Raw genomic sequence first — 18,158 nt, forward strand, 5'->3', positions numbered from 1 at the left:
TTTTTTTCCCCCCCTTCATCTTCGTCAGAGGAATATTCAGAGGAACATATCTCCCCCTCTTCCTCAAATATCTCCTCTTCACTAGAAGAAACAGAAACCCCTAGGCCCTGTCTTGTCTTGCCAGACGAGGTGCTAGGAAGATCATGTTTCATTCTAAGGGATGTAAGAGAATTCTTAACCTCTGTTTGCACCATATATTTTATGCTCGTGGCAAGGCTGGTGGATTCCTCTGCCAGGATCTTATCTAAACTTAACTGGCATAAACATTTCCGATAAGAGGCTGCTAGCTTCCTACAACACATTCTCTGCTGCGAGCCTTGTCCAACTTTTTCCCGGGACCCTCTCTGACCTAGTAAGATACAAGGAAGGACAAAATTAATAAATTAAAAAAAAGGTTTGTCCTACCATGCTTCCTAGAAGATCCCATGCCGTTTAAAGTACCAGACTGGAGGATCTTGCTGGGTCTGGTCGTTCAGCTCGTCCTGCTGCTTCCATACTGGTTGCTTGGTTGGAGGAGCCATCTTGGTTTAGGCCTCAAATAGGCCTATATGCAATTCGAGAAAAACGGGAATAAGTATGGCCTGAGGAAGATGCCGGTGCGGCATTGAAACGCGTAGACTAGATCAATAAACGTAATCATTCTACAGTATTTTTATCATCATTGAGTAGCAGCGCCGTACTTATTCCCGTTTTTCTCGAATTGCATATTGCCTTTATTGCGGTGGCCAATAGGCCTGACCGGCTGGGATTTCGGCAGCAGCACTCACTTTTATCCACCTGTTCAACGCGATTGATCTACGGCCCTGTGGTAAGCATTAAATTGTCATACACTGACTGCTACTTCTGGGCTTACTCACACTATGTGGCTCCGTGTTTTTTCCTTGTATTTCTTCAAATAGGCCTAGGATTGGCTGGAGAGTCTCCCAGGCTATGACGCGCTATAGCCTATCTTCCCCAACTGGGCTGCCGGAACACCCCATCCTGGGACGTCCGTACGTCCCTCCCGCCGGATGTGACGTGCGCCGCGACCGGAAGTGGTCACTGCAGTGATCTGGAAACGGCCGAACGCTGGGCCACGTATATCACGGCAGGAGCTTACCACCTATGTAGAGGGAAGCGGTGACCAGGAGAGGAGGGGGATATCAGCCCCAGGCGTAAGGTTGCTCCCTTAGAGACTTACACCTTCAGAATACATGCAGGAACACAGGTGAGTACCTGCTGGACGGTCTGCCCTCCTGGAGAGAGTGTCTTGATCCACAGGACAATTCCATCCGGAGGACAGGAACCCTGACTGGGTGTGTGGAGAAGTGTGTCCGTTTTTATATCATCAGGCTTCCTGTCTAGCGAATGGGATGTCTCTCCAGGGGTGCGGTCATAGGTGAAAGGGTAAAAGAGATTGGAGTGATTCCCCTCACTCTGAGGGAAATACCTGTAACTATGTCATGTTTATAGCCATCAGATAAACACAGCTTGCTGTTCTTATAGATAACTAAGGGACAAAACTTTATACAAATGCCTCCCATATGGAGGGACATAGATAAGTGACATAGATAAGGGTAAAAACCATGGCTAGCAAGATGTGACATCCTCAGTATTATTATCCATTGGATAGTTGACTCCTACCCATACATACTCACAGTAGAGCGGACATCTACGGCTTGTAAAACTGTACACACCCATTGAAGTCAATGGGTGCGTGAAAATCACGCAGGTCACACGGAAGCACTTCCATGCGAACAGCGTGATTCGCGCAACAGCTGTCAAACTCCGAATGTAAACAGAAAAGCACTACAAGGTTTTCTGTTTACAAACATCCAAACGGAGTGTCATAATGATGGCGGCTGCGCGAAAATCATGCAGCCGCGCATCATACAGGTCTGACACACGGAGCTGTTAAGTGCCTTTTGCGACAATATGAGCAGAGTACACAAGAGTTAACAAAAAACATAATATATACAAAATTGCCACCGGCAACGAACCCTATTTCCCAACGACCATTAAATGATTGTTATTAACTTTATTATGCTTTTTAAGCAAACAGATGAACCACATATTTGTTTAAAAAATAACCATGCATGCTGTGGGAGAGTAGTACCAAAGGACAATGCCTATGTAGTATGTAGTACACAGTGCTAAAGATGGCCGGCGGCTGCAGAACGCCGAGCCAAATCAACAGTAAAGTCACAGAAGCCAGCAACAAAGCACGTTGTTTATAAATTACTCAGAGCCCACCCGACATGTTTCGCTACACATGTAGCGTCCTCAGGGGCTTCAGTCAAAATACATGGCACCCATAAACAAACACTAGCAGTTATTTCCTACTGAAAAGTACATTAAATTAAAGACAATCATTTCCAAGTCATGCTGTCAAGAACGACGCTTTAAACAAATCATGTCTTTTATGTGCCGGTGACTAAATGCAGTGTTCTCATTTCTATGCTTTTGTATTTTGTTATATAATAAATAAGGGAGAGCATATAAAGCCGACCCCAAGTAAGGATGGCCTCACAAAGTTGTAAAAGTCCTGGTAGTTAAATGGTCCTCATGGCACTTCACAACATCCTTCCAGCAATAAAACCTTGCCAATCAATAATCTATTTGCACTTTTCTTACAATCCAATTCCTCCCAGAATAAGTAAATTCTTATATAAACATGGCTTCTAGTGAGCTGCATAAAATGTGCACATGATGCCAAACAAACTGGGTCCCTACATAACACAATGACAAATATTTCTGATTTTATTTATATTTTCAATGTTAAATGTGTTGTAAATAGCAAATTGATAAACGTTAATATTGATATGAAACATGGAGAGGTTTCTTTTGGAGGGATAACTGAAAAAAACATTAGTATCTTTATATTATTAAACACTTTAAGGCTATGTTCACACGGGGTATTTTGCCGAGTTTTTTGACGCGGAAACCGCGACGCAAAACTCGGCAGAAACGGCCCGAGAACGCCTCCCATTGTTTTCAATGGGAGGCGTCGGCGTCTTTTTCCCGCGAGCAGTAAAACTGCCTCGCGGGAAAAAGAAGCGACATGCCCTATCTTCGGGCGCTTCCGCCTCTGACCTCCCATTGACTTCAATGGGAGGCAGGAGAAAGCGTATATCTCGCTGTTTTATGCCCGCGGCGCTCAATGACCGCGGGCGAAAAACGGCGCGATAATTGCAGCGAAAATCAGCGTGCAGGGAGAGGAATATCTGCCTCAAAGTTCCAAACGGAATTTTGAGGCAGATATTCCTCCCCCAAAATACTCCGTGTGAACATAGCCTAAGGCTATGTTCACACTGAGTTTTTTGACGCGGAAACAGCGCCAAAAACGGCCCGAAAATGCCTCCCATTGATTTCAATGGGAGGCGGAGGCGTCTTTTTCCTGCGAGCGGTAAAACCGCCTCACGGGAAAATGAAGCGACATGCCCTATCTTCGGGCGTTTACACCTCTGACCTCCCATTGACTTCAAAGGAAGGCAGAGAAAGCTTTTTTTTGCGGCGCTTTATGCCCGCGGCACTCAATGTAGGTTACAAAACTGAGAGTATAGACACTATTAGGGCCTGTTTAAATCAGTATTGAACTTCTGTTTGGATTTCCGTTCATCCGTTCCGTCAGAGGAAACGGAAAAACAAATGGAAAGTATAGTTTCCATTTGCACCACCGTTGATTTCAATATGTTTCTGTTACAGTTTGCCTCCATTCCGCTAGGTTTACATTTTTTTTTCACACAAATAGCATAGTATGCAGCGCTATTTTCTCCGTGAAAAACACAGAAACCTAGCGGAACAGAGGCAAACAAACAAAAAAATATCATTGAGATCAATGGATGCAAACGGACAATATACTTTCCGTTCATCTGCTCCTCTGACAGAACAGGTGAACGGAAATCCAAATGAAAGTTCAACGCTGATGTGAACAAGCCATAATTCACACAGTGAAACTCCATGAATCTGAAATTCCACATCTCGAACTTGATATTATTTTACATAAAAGTTAACCCCTTGAGGCACCACGACAAAAGTGTACAACATGATTTGCCTTGCCTAGATGATGTACAGTTACTTAGCTGTACATTATGGAGCCTCTAGGCAAGTCAAACCATGACGTCAGTGGGTAGACAGCTACACTCGAGTTGTAATGCCTAGGATTAGAGAACCTTTAGATCCCTGCTGCGTAACTACATAGTCGTCAACATTCAATCGCGTCAGCCACAGCATTGCAACAATCAGAGCTGATGGTTTGAAAGAAAGTCAATTATTTATATGTAGCCTGAAAAAAAATTCCTAAAATATCTATAATTTAAAAAAAAATAAAAACAAAGTGGTGGCCATTGGAATGCAACGAGTATAGAAAAAAACCAAATACGTGTTCCTGAAAGCTAAAAACGACTCGGACCTTTTCCCCTGGACGAAGGCATTTTATGATTTTTCATTTTAGTTTTTTACTCCCCGCCTTCCAAGAGCCATAACTTTTTTAGTTTTCCATCAATAGAGCGGTGTGAGGGCTTATTTCTTGCGCGGGGAGTTGTAGTTTCTATTGGCACCATTTAAAAGTACCATAAAATGTACTAGGAGACTGAAAAAACTTAATTCTTTGTATGCTGAAATTGGAAACCATTAACCCCTTCTCACTGCAACAATTTTTGGGATTTTAATTATTAGTTTTTTCCTCCCTACCCTTGAAAAGTCATAACTTTATTTTTTCATCGATATAGCCATATGAGAGCTTGATTTTTGCGGGACGAGTTGTAGTTTTTCATGGCACCATTTATTGTACCATATAATGTACTAGGAAACTGGGAAATTCTTGGTGGTGTGGAATGGGGAAACACATTAATTTCTTAATTCATTTTTGCGCGTTGTCTTTACAGCGTTAATTGTGCAATTAAAAACGACAACTTAACTTTATTGTGCGGCACAATCCGATTATGGTGATACCAAATTTATACAGATTTTTTTTATATTTTATTGCTTTTACAAAGAAAAAACTATTTGTTAAAAGAAAATGGTTTTGTTTCACCACATTGAGAGCCATAACTTTAATATTTTTTTCATAGACAGAGGTGTGGGAGCTTACTATTTGCGGGACAAGCTGTAGTTTTTATTGTTACCATTTGTTGGTACATACAACGTTTTGATCACTTTTTATTACATTTTGTTGCAGCGCTAAATTGACCAAAAAAAATGGTGATTCTGGCTTTAAGTTTACATTTTTATGGCTTTCCCCGTACGAGCTCAATAATGCTAGATTGTAATAGTTCTTTCTGACTTCTACGGATGCAGCAATGCTAATTTTATTTACTTTTTACATTGCTTTAGAGGAAAAATTAGAAAAGGGTTTTTTAAAAAACGTACATTTTTTTCACAACTAAAAACTTTAACCTTTTTTTTTTAACACAATTTATTAGTCCCCTAGGGGACTTGAACAAGCAATCGTTGGATCGCTGTTTCAAAACACTGTAATACTACTCTATTACAGTATATAGTCATTTTTACAGGCTTCTGTTAAGCCACAGACGTGGCTTAACAGAGGCAGAGAGAAGGTCATCCTGGTGGCCTTTATTAGGCCCCTGGGCTGCCATTACAACCATCGGCACCCCATGATGACGTTGTGGGGGTGCAATGGGATGTCAGGGGGCCGCCCCCTCTTTTTAACACCTCAGATGCTGCAGTCACGGATCGCAGCAGCACTTGAGGGGTTAAACGTCCAGGAACAGCGAGATCGCGGTTCCTGGCCGTTAGTCGCAAGCGTCAGCTGTAAAACACAGCTGACACCCACAACTACATACATCCCCCCCCCCCACACCTAGACGTAATAGCATGGTGTGGTGTGGTGTGGTGCGCGATGGGGTTAAAGCGTACCTCCAGTTGCAAATTTAAAAAAAAAAAATGCTGCATTACTTACTAGAAACAAATATAATGGTGGTTTCTCTTGGCTCAAATACCCACAAAATCTCTCTCAGACCGGAGCAGGCAAAACTAAATTGGGTATGATCCAACAAATACCCTAAATAGCATATATAAAGTACAGTGAAGTTTACCGCTCAGACGGCACTGGTAACAGTCCAATATCATTCATTATAGACACTCTCTCCCAGAAAAATGCAGTGGACAGTCCGCAATCCAATGAGGGTGTGGATGGTAATTCTTATCCTTGTAGTTCCACCAAGCTCCTTATCGTCTCCCTCCACATTCAAAGAACTCCTGGTAGGAAAAGGATCTTATGTCTCTAATAGATGGAAAACGGAAGACACATAGTGCAACACCCTCTGAAAAAGATTGCTCCACGCCAAGTTTAATCCATACTCACAGAAGTAACAAGAAATAAAAGCATCAAGGTAAGTAAAAATCTTTAAAATTTCTAGGCGGCACGCCAAACACTCTCGCCCGACCCTGGGTTTCGCCCTTCCGGCTTCCTCTGGGGCATGTGTGACGTGTCTAATTAACAGGTTTATATAGCCGCATATCATTTAAATTTACATAAATTTACATACATAAAAAATGGTTAAAAAAAACATATACACCCACAATGATCTCTGCAATATATAGAGATAATCTGATTTTACCATCATAATCGTATACATATATATACACTTTTATTATTTTTATATAAATGCCTAATCTCTTTAAAAAGTAAAAAAAAAGGAAAAAAAAAAAAAAAATATATATATAATATATTATGCTAAACAAGCCTATTTGCCACCTTTATAGTTGGTTAGATTCCACATATCATCCCATATCCATTATATTGATTTTTATTTATATTTTATCAGTTTTATATTTTTTTTTTTTTTTTTTTTATTTTTTTTTTGTCTCTAATTTTCCACTTAGTCTGAACTGTGGCCAATCTCTAAAGCTTCCAGAGCTTCAGTGAGATGCAGCTAATCAGAACAATTAAGTTCTGCTGAGACAAGATCCCTTGGTCATAATGCTATGTGTGAACAAGTCTCTTACTAATACTATACATAGGGCATTTTTTGGCATAATTGTTTTCATAACATGGAACTACAAATATGGACCAGAATATCTATCAGATGGTATCTCACCAATATTAATAAATACTTGTATAAACAAAACAAAAACAAAAACAAAAAAAAAAACAAAACATTTTTATAAAAAACACTTCAATTTGAAGTCTGAATTGAGTCCTAAGGGCTGAAGCGTTTTTAATTGATAGATCCAAAAACTTTCTTGCTTGCTCATTTTTTTAATAAAATCCTCCCCCCTCCAATGATTATCAATTGTCTCAATAGCAAAGAATTTAGTGTCCTTGGGATCTTTATGGTGGAATTTACAATAGTGTGCTGATACACTATGGTCCATCTTGCCTTTTCTGATGTTATTACAGTGTTCTGCTATTCGAGTTTTCAATTTGCGGGCTGTACGTCCTACATATAACTGCCCACAGGGACACTGCAATAAGTATATAACCCCTTTAGTATTACACGTTGTAAAATGTTTGATCTCATATTTTCTTTTATTTTCGGCATCCATGAAAAAGGTAACATTCCCCTTTCTTTTATTATACCCCACTTCTTTACAAGCTTTACACTTGTTACAGGAAAAAAATCCTTTTGTCGCAATAATTGGTTTTGTAGGAGCTTTTATAAAACTATGAGTAATTTTATCCTTTATATTAGGTGCCCTACGATGTACAATACTAGGATTTTTGGGCAACCTAGATCCTATAACAGGATCGTTCCTTACAATATGCCAATTTTTTCTAATAATATTTCGTATCAATGAAGAACTTGTGGAATATGTGGTAATGAACGGAACCCTTAATGTTTTATCATTATCATCAATTCTCTTTGTATGAAAATTATCAATTTTTTTGATGTTATCGCCAGAATGGACTGCGATTTCTTCTCTAACCTCCTTCAATGCTGACGACACCCTCTGTTCCTCATAATTCCTTTCTATCAAACGAGATTTAATTTTAAAGAAAATATGAGATCAAACATTTTACAACGTGTAATACTAAAGGGGTTATATACTTATTGCAGTGTCCCTGTGGGCAGTTATATGTAGGACGTACAGCCCGCAAATTGAAAACTCGAATAGCAGAACACTGTAATAACATCAGAAAAGGCAAGATGGACCATAGTGTATCAGCACACTATTGTAAATTCCACCATAAAGATCCCAAGGACACTAAATTCTTTGCTATTGAGACAATTGATAATCATTGGAGGGGGGAGGATTTTATTAAAAAAATGAGCAAGCAAGAAAGTTTTTGGATCTATCAATTAAAAACGCTTCAGCCCTTAGGACTCAATTCAGACTTCAAATTGAAGTGTTTTTTATAAAAATGTTTTTTGTTTTTTTTTTTGTTTTTGTTTTGTTTATACAAGTATTTATTAATATTGGTGAGATACCATCTGATAGATATTCTGGTCCATATTTGTAGTTCCATGTTATGAAAACAATTATGCCAAAAAATGCCCTATGTATAGTATTAGTAAGAGACTTGTTCACACATAGCATTATGACCAAGGGATCTTGTCTCAGCAGAACTTAATTGTTCTGATTAGCTGCAGCTCACTGAAGCTCTGGAAGCTTTAGAGATTGGCCACAGTTCAGACTAAGTGGAAAATTAGAGACAAAAAAAAAAAAAAAAATATAAAACTGATAAAATATAAATAAAAATCAATATAATGGATATGGGATGATATGTGGAATCTAACCAACTATAAAGGTGGCAAATAGGCTTGTTTAGCATAATATATTATATATATATTTTTTTTTTTACTTTTTAAAGAGATTAGGCATTTATATAAAAATAATAAAAGTGTATATATATGTATACGATTATGATGGTAAGATCAGATTATCTCTATATATTGCAGAGATCATTGTGGGTGTATATGTTTTTTTTAACCATTTTTTATGTATGTAAATTTAAATGATATGCGGCTATATAAACCTGTTAATTAGACACGTCACACATGCCCCAGAGGAAGCCGGAAGGGCGAAACCCAGGGTCGGGCGAGAGTGTTTGGCGTGCCGCCTAGAAATTTTAAAGATTTTTACTTACCTTGATGCTTTTATTTCTTGTTACTTCTGTGAGTATGGATTAAACTTGGCGTGGAGCAATCTTTTTCAGAGGGTGTTGCACTATGTGTCTTCCTTTTTCCATCTATTAGAGACATAAGATCCTTTTCCTACCAGGAGTTCTTTGAATGTGGAGGGAGACGATAAGGAGCTTGGTGGAACTACAAGGATAAGAATTACCATCCACACCCTCATTGGATTGCGGACTGTCCACTGCATTTTTCTGGGAGAGAGTGTCTATTACTTACTAGAAGCTTTAACTTTGCCATGTATGTATTTGATTCGACTGGGTTCACACCAAAGTTTGGTATTCCGTAGTTCTGCTCCATTAGAGGAGCAAAACATCGACAATACCGGAACCGCCGGTCCCCTTGCAGCAAGGACACTACCGGTGGCCGACGGAACCCATATACTTTAATGGGTTCTGCGCTATTGATTTTGGTATTTCGGCAGGATCCAGAAGCCTTCAATGCAGATGTGTATTAGGCCTTAGCAGAGCCCTTCTTTGAGCTCTATAAGCACAAACACTCCTGCCACTGACTGAAAAGCTCCAGCTCTGGCACAGACCTGCGGTACAAGAGCTGCAAAGCAACATCCTACAACACTGTAAATGATCTGCCAGACACAGCTTCTGTGTCGACGCCCGTGGTTAGTCAGTCTGCACCTGCTCCTAAGTCTGATAGAGTGACTCCTTCTTCTACCACTCAGGCTGGGAGGCTGAGGAGTGGGAGAGCCTATCACAGCCTGGCCAGACGGAGCTAGCTCCCGCCCTCTGTCTATTTATACCTTCATTTCCTGCTTCTCCTTTGCCTGTGATTCTGCTTGTTTCCTGGCTCTGCTGCTGCTTGTACTATTTGTCCTCTGCTTCATATTGACCCTGGCTTTACGGACTACTCTCTTGCTCTGCGTTTGGTACCTCGTACACTCCTGGTTTGACTCGGCTCGTTCACTACTCTTGTAGCTCACGGTGTTGCCGTGGGCATCTGCGCCTTTTCCCTTAGCTTCTTTGTACCCTTGTCTGTCTGTCTGTCATGCACATAGTGAGAGTAGGGACCGTCGCCCAGTTGTACGCCGTCGCCTAGGACGGGCCGTTGCAAGTAGGCAGGGACTGAGTGGCGGGTAGATTAGGGCTCACCTGTCTGTCTCCCTACCCCGTCTTTACAAACATACTGTCCATTTATACCTACTTTACGCTACCTGCAATACTTTCCTTTGCCATAAGCCCAAAGTTTAATATTAGAGTTATAAGCACATTTGTGTGTACCAAAAATTACGTTTTAAAAAATAAAAGCATAAAACATACTAGGGAATCAAATTGAATTTAGTCTCACATGCACACTAGCACAAATTGTACAAGTTGTGAAAGCTACTTCATCCAAAAGAACCATATAATGCAGGCGAAATGGTGAGAAGCTACAGAAAATCGCTCCTAACAACTGTAAACTGACAAAATGCCGATAAGTGATTGGAGAAAAGCTGTACAGCAATTCCCAGCCACACACCGTATTAATAAATGTACAGCTCTAGGCACAATGTTAATCAGAAGAATTTCAATGGTTTCATTCAGCGGAGAACATCATATTAAATGTCAAGCCGTCCGATATGTAAGCTGCAATTAGGATAATGTGCTTTATCACATCTACGGTAGGAATACCTTTCCAATGGAGGAAGAAAGATACACAAGACTTTTAGGCTTGGTGCATATCACGTTTCAGCATCCTGTTAAAATGTCCAATTGATTACAAAAACAAACGGATCGGTTAGCAGATCCATAGGTTTTCAATGGGGCTTCCGTCATGTTTAGAAGCTTGTTAGTCTCCATCAGGATCCGTTTTTCAATAGGAAAGAAACAAAGACCGTCCAACTTTTCTGTCTTGTAGAACAGGATTCTGACAGATTCGTTTTTCTATATGCAAGGTATGATCGGCATCCAGTTTAATTTTTAGGGGCTTTTGTACGATAAAAGAAAAATCGTTTTAACCGGATGCTAAAACGTGACGTGAACCTAGACTAATAGAACTCTTGTGAAATACTATTATTTATAATAACGATAGTGACGAGAGACCCTTTAATGGCTTCTGTCACTGAGATAGATCGTTTTAAAGGGTTCTCCACTTTGGACAATCCCAATTTGTTAGATCGGTCTCATAACAATAAGCGGACCACAATATATCCCACTGTTGGAAACCCCAGCGATCAACTATAAATCTGTGGGGGAAACCCAGTTTACAGGCAGTGGGAAAGGTTTTCTTTCCCGTCTCGCTTCCTTCTAGAACACGTTCACATCCTAGCTGTACAAGACAATCATATTTTTATATGGTGCACTCCATTGTGATGCCTCATTAGAGCACATGGAAAAAACAAAGAAGACACACCGATATGTATTTATAGGTTGCCCTTTATTGTGATGACACAGAGGATATTATATATAGACATACATAATATATACATATATATACATATATACACACACACACACGTTTCTTAAAGGGGGTCCATAGAACAGAATAGTATATTTGCAAGGTCCCCCGTGTCATTTTGGGCAAATCCCTGACTCTTCTTTATACACCCATTCAGACTACACGAAAGTCTATACTAAACTTTTGGCTCACTGGAAATTCACCTCATCAGCATCCTTGACCCATAGGGCCCACAAGTTGGATATAATGAGGTTGGAGGAGCTCAGCACATTGTTATAAGATACTCACACTTTTTTTAATTTCCTACTGGACCCACGGGATCTGTTTCCAGTGCTCAATATCATATCATGACTTTGTAAGAAACAGACAGTGATCCGATTCTGGCATTTGCTACCCCGCACTTAGGTAACCCCCCCTTGTTTTCTCTAACAATATTTCTTAATTCCTCTTGTGTTGTCCATATTTACGTCCTGTCGGATTTCAGTACTTAGTCATGGTTTTATACATTACATTCATTCATTACAGATTCACAGCCTAACACATATTGCCCTTGTAAATCACCTCTAGGGGAGTTCAGGATTACATAATTATTGTTTGGCTGTTGAAAATACCAACGGGGAAATTTAATAAGCACTCTACGCCAGTTTTCTGGTATAGTAAAGCCAAAGACTGAGGGTTTTTTTTTAGCAAAATTGTTGCATTTGTACATCTCCTCCGTCCTAAAAGTGGGCAGGGCTTAGTCAAAGCAGGCGTGGCCCATCGCAGTCCGACCGAAATTGGCGTAAATTAGAGGATATTTACGCCAGCTCTTAGCTGGCATAGATTTCCCGTTCATGCACAACAGATTGCCAGAGATACGCCTAATTTAATGAGAGGTGCACACCTGTTAATAAATTAGGCGCAGGGAGAGGGAAGATAGATAGATAGAGAGAGAGACATAGATAGATAGATATGAGAGAGAGAGAGAGAGAGAGAGAGATAATGAAAAAATAATAAAGCAGGATAGCTACAGCAGTGGGTGCAAACCTCCTGGGTTGAGGCTAAGGACCCTTGTGAATACAAAAATTCAAATGAAGAGACAGCACACCAAGGAAATAGGTGAAAAAAAGGTGAGGTGTTTTAATCACCCCACAGGCAGGCAACGTTTCAATCAGTCTCAATGGGATCTTTGTCAAGCACATCACCCTTTTTCACCTATTTACTTGGAGTTCTGTCTCTTCATTTGAATTTTTTTTTTTGAGAGCTAGAGAGATAAAGATAGCTATATCTCTCTCTATATATAGAAGCAGCAGCAGCATGGAGATTGCACAGCTGTAATGAGAAATGTAGCCGATAACCCAGCACTGGGGTGACATAGAAATTCTACCAGCAGCTGCTCTAGCGTCTGTCTTTTTCCCTCTGTTCCTGCTACCCCTCCATAAACTTGTATAGGCAGCTTGTCTGTGTCTTTCTCAACCTGCTTCCTTCCTCCTACTCCATCTCCCCTTTCCAAAGACTTGTATAGGCAGGCAGTAAAGAGACACCACCACTTTCTGCAGTCCTTCAATTCTGCTCTGTAATAAGTGATAGATTTTGATCGACAACAGGGACATCAGAATTTAGGAAGGAGGACACCTAGTTGTAGTATTTTGACACATAATTTTCATCAATAAAACATTTTAACAGTAAGTAAATCTCAAAGTTAATCTATATCAGGTATACTATTGGAATAGCATAAGTTGCATAAAAAGTTAGTGTCCATTTAATAGGAGCACAAAGATGGCAGACCTGGGGGGTCTACATCAGGCCCCTAAACTGCCATGACAACCATCAGCACCCTACAATCGCATTGTGGGGTGCTGATGGGCCGGAGGGGGCCACCCACTTTTTCTAAAACCTTAAATGCGGTGTTCGTGACTGTGGCATCTAAAGGGTTAAACGAGTGGGATTGTACTGTAACATACAGTCGACCCGCACATATTATAGAGGAGGCTGAGCCTGTGAGCCTGCTCAATACCTTTACCTCCCAACCTCCCTTGTACATACATGGTGGATGTCAGTAAGGGGTTAAATGATTAAGGCTGGGTTCACACGAGCACATTAACGTCCGTAATGGACGGACGTATTTCGGCCGGAAGTCTCGGACCTTACTCAGTGCAGGGAGCCGGGCTCCTAGCATCATAGTTATGTACGATGCTAGGAGTCCCTGCCTCTCTGCAGGACAACTGTCCCGTACTGTAATCATGTTTTCAGTATGGAACAGTAGTTCTACGGAGAGGCAGGGACTCCTAGCGTCGTACATAACTACGATGCTAGGAGCCCGGCTCCCTGCACGGAGTTCGGTCCGGGACTTCCGGCCGAAATACGTCCGTCCATTACGGACGTTAATGTGCTCGTGTGAACCCAGCCTAAGTGGAAAAATAAGTACTTTCTGGTTTGATTCTTTTTTTTTTTAAACTACAATTTCGATAGCATTTTTAGATGATATAAAGTGGAAATTGGAAAAGTATGAACAACATTTCCGAACACCACAACTATTTTTCTAATTCTTGATTTTATGCATTTAAATGTAAACCTTGTACAAATAGACTCAAACGAGATACAGGTGACATACACTTAGATGGAATGTTAACTGCCTACACATGAAACACTAACATAAAATCACTTATAGTTAATTCATCAACGGTACCTGACAGGATTGCTGGTCAGAGAGACACGAAGGGAGTCTAAGTAAGAGACAAGTCTTTCATCTGTGGAGCCCGATTTGAGTTCATGAATGAATTCCTGTGGCGAGATCTGTCTGCTGCTCTTGATGCTCCCCTGTAACAAGATAAAAATCATACTGAGCAATCATCCCTATACTAAACCACAAGCGTACATCACAAAATGAACAAACTTTTTTCCACAACTTTTCCAGAAAATAAATCTAAGCTGATGCCCATAGGATATGATCAAACAACTGATTTTAAAGTAAAATTATCTTCCTACTTACATTTGAGCCTACGTGGTGTTCTCCTGCATATGGATGATCGGTTTTAAAAGGTATCTGTCAGCAGGTCACTTGCTAAATTTTACCTAATTTGTATACAGGGCATCATCGTAACACAAGTTTCAAGACTGGCAAAAAGAAAATGTAGGTCTCACGCACACGACCGTTGCCGCTGACCGGGCTGAAAACTACGTGTCCGTATTTGGGTCAGTAATGCCTTAGAGTGGCTTACGGTTCGTTCCATATATTACGGCTTTGTTGTTTCCGCATGTCATAGGTATCTCACGGTCCTCAAAAAAAAAAAAGGGGGAAATGGTCACTATCTTGTCCCCCCCCCCTTGGTAATACCCATAGGAAGATCATGTGATGGGACTTCCCAGGCGTTTCCTAGCAGTGCATCCGCAAAATGCGGATATCACACGGATGGCTGTTTTTGCGGACCAATGTATTTGAATAAGCGGCACGGGTCCACAAGAACTGACAGGTATAGGACATGTTTTATAATTTGCGGACTGGAGCAACGGATCAGCAAAAAAACACTGATGTGTGAATGGCCCTATTAAAATGAATGGGTCAGTGAACTATCTGCAAAAAGCGTGGATAGCACACTGAAGAAAAAGAAGATGGTGTGCATCAGGTCTTAAGGTCAGCAAAAGTTTAAAGTGAATGTTTAATGCTCAGAAAAGTTTGAGACTCCCTGGAGAATGCATACATGGTCATTCGGCAGAGGCGTAACTTGTAGCTCCAGAGCGCAAATGCTAAATATGTATCATGGGTCCATCTTCAAGCATTATTTATAATACTGGGGTCATCGTAAAGGGCATAAAAATAGTAGTAATAGTTTAGTATGGACCGTGTCAATTATGTACAACAAACAACCTAAGGTCACATTCAGAGGTTCATGGGTATAAAATCTTTAACTCGTTCAAAAGGTACTGTACAATGACCAATGGCTATGGATCTGGAGGTTGTTGTAAAGCTCATGGCTATAGACAGTTATATAACAGGACTAAAGTTGGGTCACTTTATTAAAACACAAATAAAAAACAAAAAAAACATACAATCGGCACCCTATGGCAATCATGCATTTAAATATGGCGACTTCACATTGGTTATATGTTTACGATTCTGTGTCCAGCTGCATAGGCAACGGGCGTTAAAGTAGGTTTACAGAACTGTAAATATAATGGTTCTCTAAATTTATTAAATAGTACCCAATATTCTGGTGCTCTCTACTTAAAATAGTTTGATCTTACACATTCGCACCAATTGTTACCTGGTCTACAGTTTTAAGAGCAGAAAATTAAATGAAGAAAGAACACTTTTATATAAACCCATGCTGGTAGAGGCTTTGATTCAGATGGGAAACATACAGGGCCGTAAAAAATAAAAGTTACCCCCTTTCCCCTAATGTTGGAAATTGGTCATGTTTTCTGATGGGTGTTGACAACTGGATGTTACCATTTTGGGGGTGTGTCCCTACTCAGACTTACAATGTCCAATCAGTGGTGATAGAGTGAGACTGTAGGGACACGCCCCTTTGACAAGATGAATGTTAACACCAATAGATTTCTAGGAGGAATAATAGAGTAACCGCACAATGCAAAGTTCTAAGAAAACACGTTCTAGAATTGTAACTTTATAGTAGGGATGTCACGATACCAGAATTTGGACTTTGATACCGATACTTCGTTTAGTATTGCGATTTAGATACCAATTCGATACTTTGCTAACAGTAATAAAAAAAAAAGTTCTTCCATTTTCTGATGTGAGGCGCGTGGTGTGATGATGAATTTAACCTCCACGTGCCCTCACATTAAGAGTAATTAACCCCATCATGTTTCTCAGTCATAATGGGTTAATGTGTAAGGTACATGATGGGCGTTAATTACTATTAATGTGAGGCATATGGAGGTTAAATTCATCACACCTCGTGCCCCACAATAAGTGATAGAAAGCAGTTTTTATTTTATTTTTTTACAGCGTACACATCATAATTGATGCAAAAAAATTGTTGTGCAAGTTATTACGGCCGCGCCAATACCGAATATGTATTGAGACTTATTTTAATGTTTATTGTAAAAAAAAAAAAAAAGGCGTATGTGTATTTTTTTTTAATTTAACATTACTTTATGTTTTTACTTTATTTTTAAACTGTAATGTCTATATGCTGATAGTAATGTACTGGTATATATCTATATTACAGTACATTAGCCTGTGTACTGATAGTACACAGGCAGTTGTTAGGCCATACCTAAGTATGCCCTAACAACAGGAAATATGGTAAGACAGCGATGGGGTCCTTCAATGGACCCTGGGCTGTCTGCCCATATATGGTGTGTCCCTCAATCACAGGAATTCCCTGTGATGCGATCCAAGGGGTATCCCCCATCTCATTTTCCCCTGAATGCTGCAGTCCGCTGTGATCGCAGCATTCACGGGAATAACGGCGGAGAGGTTTCTCTGATCTCCGCCGTTATAGAGCGGGGCTGCGGATGTGTAATACAGCCATTGCCCCGCTCCTGACCGGAAGTGCATGTTTATAGACCATAAAATGCTGCTGTAAAAGCTTGACAAACAATACCTCAAACTTACATTGCAACCACACGCAGAAACTAGAATAGTATCTTGATTCCTTATACATATTCATACAATGAATATAAACTATTCCAAATCCAGTAATTAAGAGATTTGCCAAACTTTTTTTCTTGGTTCTTTAGAATACAGATGTTGTTTCCTCATAGAACACAATGAATACTATTACTATGTTTGGAAATTATTTACTATCACCATTCCGAGCAGCACATTGGTAGAAAACATTATTTAAATGGAAACCTTCCATAGTGAGGAGTAATAACTGGTGAAAGCATGGGAAAGCTTATTAAATAAACATTGATTTCCTGATCTGCCAACCACTATTTACTGGTTCAATGAAGGATAAAAACCTACTTTGCTGAAAATCTGGTGGACAAAAACATACCCTGCTGCTTGCAGTCATTATTTCATTATAAGTCATGTGACTGCACAAGTTTACGGGTGTTCTTTAAATCAGTCAACGCACATGAAATTGCGCAGTCTCCTGTGGTTTCTGTTATGCCAAAAAGAAAATAATAGCAGCAGAAATAGCTGTAAATACCTTTTATTTTTCAGCAGATCCTCAGAGCCTAGCAATTATCTTTCCCGAAGATTAAAATGATCAACTCTAAATACATATCCTTGAGTTTTCCTTTTTTTTTTAACTTGTTCCATATTACATTTAGTTTTTTTTTTTCCCTTATATCTGCTGCTGGGAAAGCTGTGTGACAACCAATATAACTGCCTTCACAGCTTTCAAAGGGATTGATGCCCATACTTTCCAGATTCCTGAATGCCATGTCTACTTAGTCATGTGGTGATACCCGATCTGATTGCCTACTGTAGTATGTGGTGCAGGACAAATTAAACAGGGTGTCCTTCTGCTAGGGCCTCCAGCCGCCAGAGGTAATCTGTGGGGGAACCTGTGAGTAGTAAGGCTAGATTCACACTGGCATTGCGCATCTCGGGCGTGAAACACAGTAGTTTTTCACGTCCGAGTTGCACCAGTGCTCAGCGCTGCGGGGCGCGATATCACGCATCCCCCATTTACTAGAGTCTACGTAGGGATGTGTTAAGAGTGAAAATATAGAACAGGTCCTATTTTCTCACGGACCCTTCACGCGGTCCTTTGAAACAACGACCATGTG

At 40.2% G+C, this 18,158-nt stretch overlaps 1 protein-coding gene across 3 annotated transcripts in view; it reads right to left on the reverse strand.

Moving 5' to 3' along the window:
* DIAPH3 (diaphanous related formin 3) overlaps nt 1-18,158 on the reverse strand; it is a 613,925-nt gene that overhangs the window by 458,564 nt on the left and 137,203 nt on the right. For all 3 annotated transcript variants that reach the window (XM_075852308.1, XM_075852309.1, XM_075852310.1), the window contains one exon: nt 14,137-14,267. In XM_075852308.1, coding sequence (XP_075708423.1) covers nt 14,137-14,267 — 131 coding nt within the window. The remainder of the gene's footprint in view (nt 1-14,136; nt 14,268-18,158) is intronic.

The sequence above is a fragment of the Rhinoderma darwinii genome, chromosome 2 (assembly GCF_050947455.1).
Source record: "Rhinoderma darwinii isolate aRhiDar2 chromosome 2, aRhiDar2.hap1, whole genome shotgun sequence".
Taxonomy (NCBI): Eukaryota; Metazoa; Chordata; class Amphibia; order Anura; family Rhinodermatidae; genus Rhinoderma; species Rhinoderma darwinii.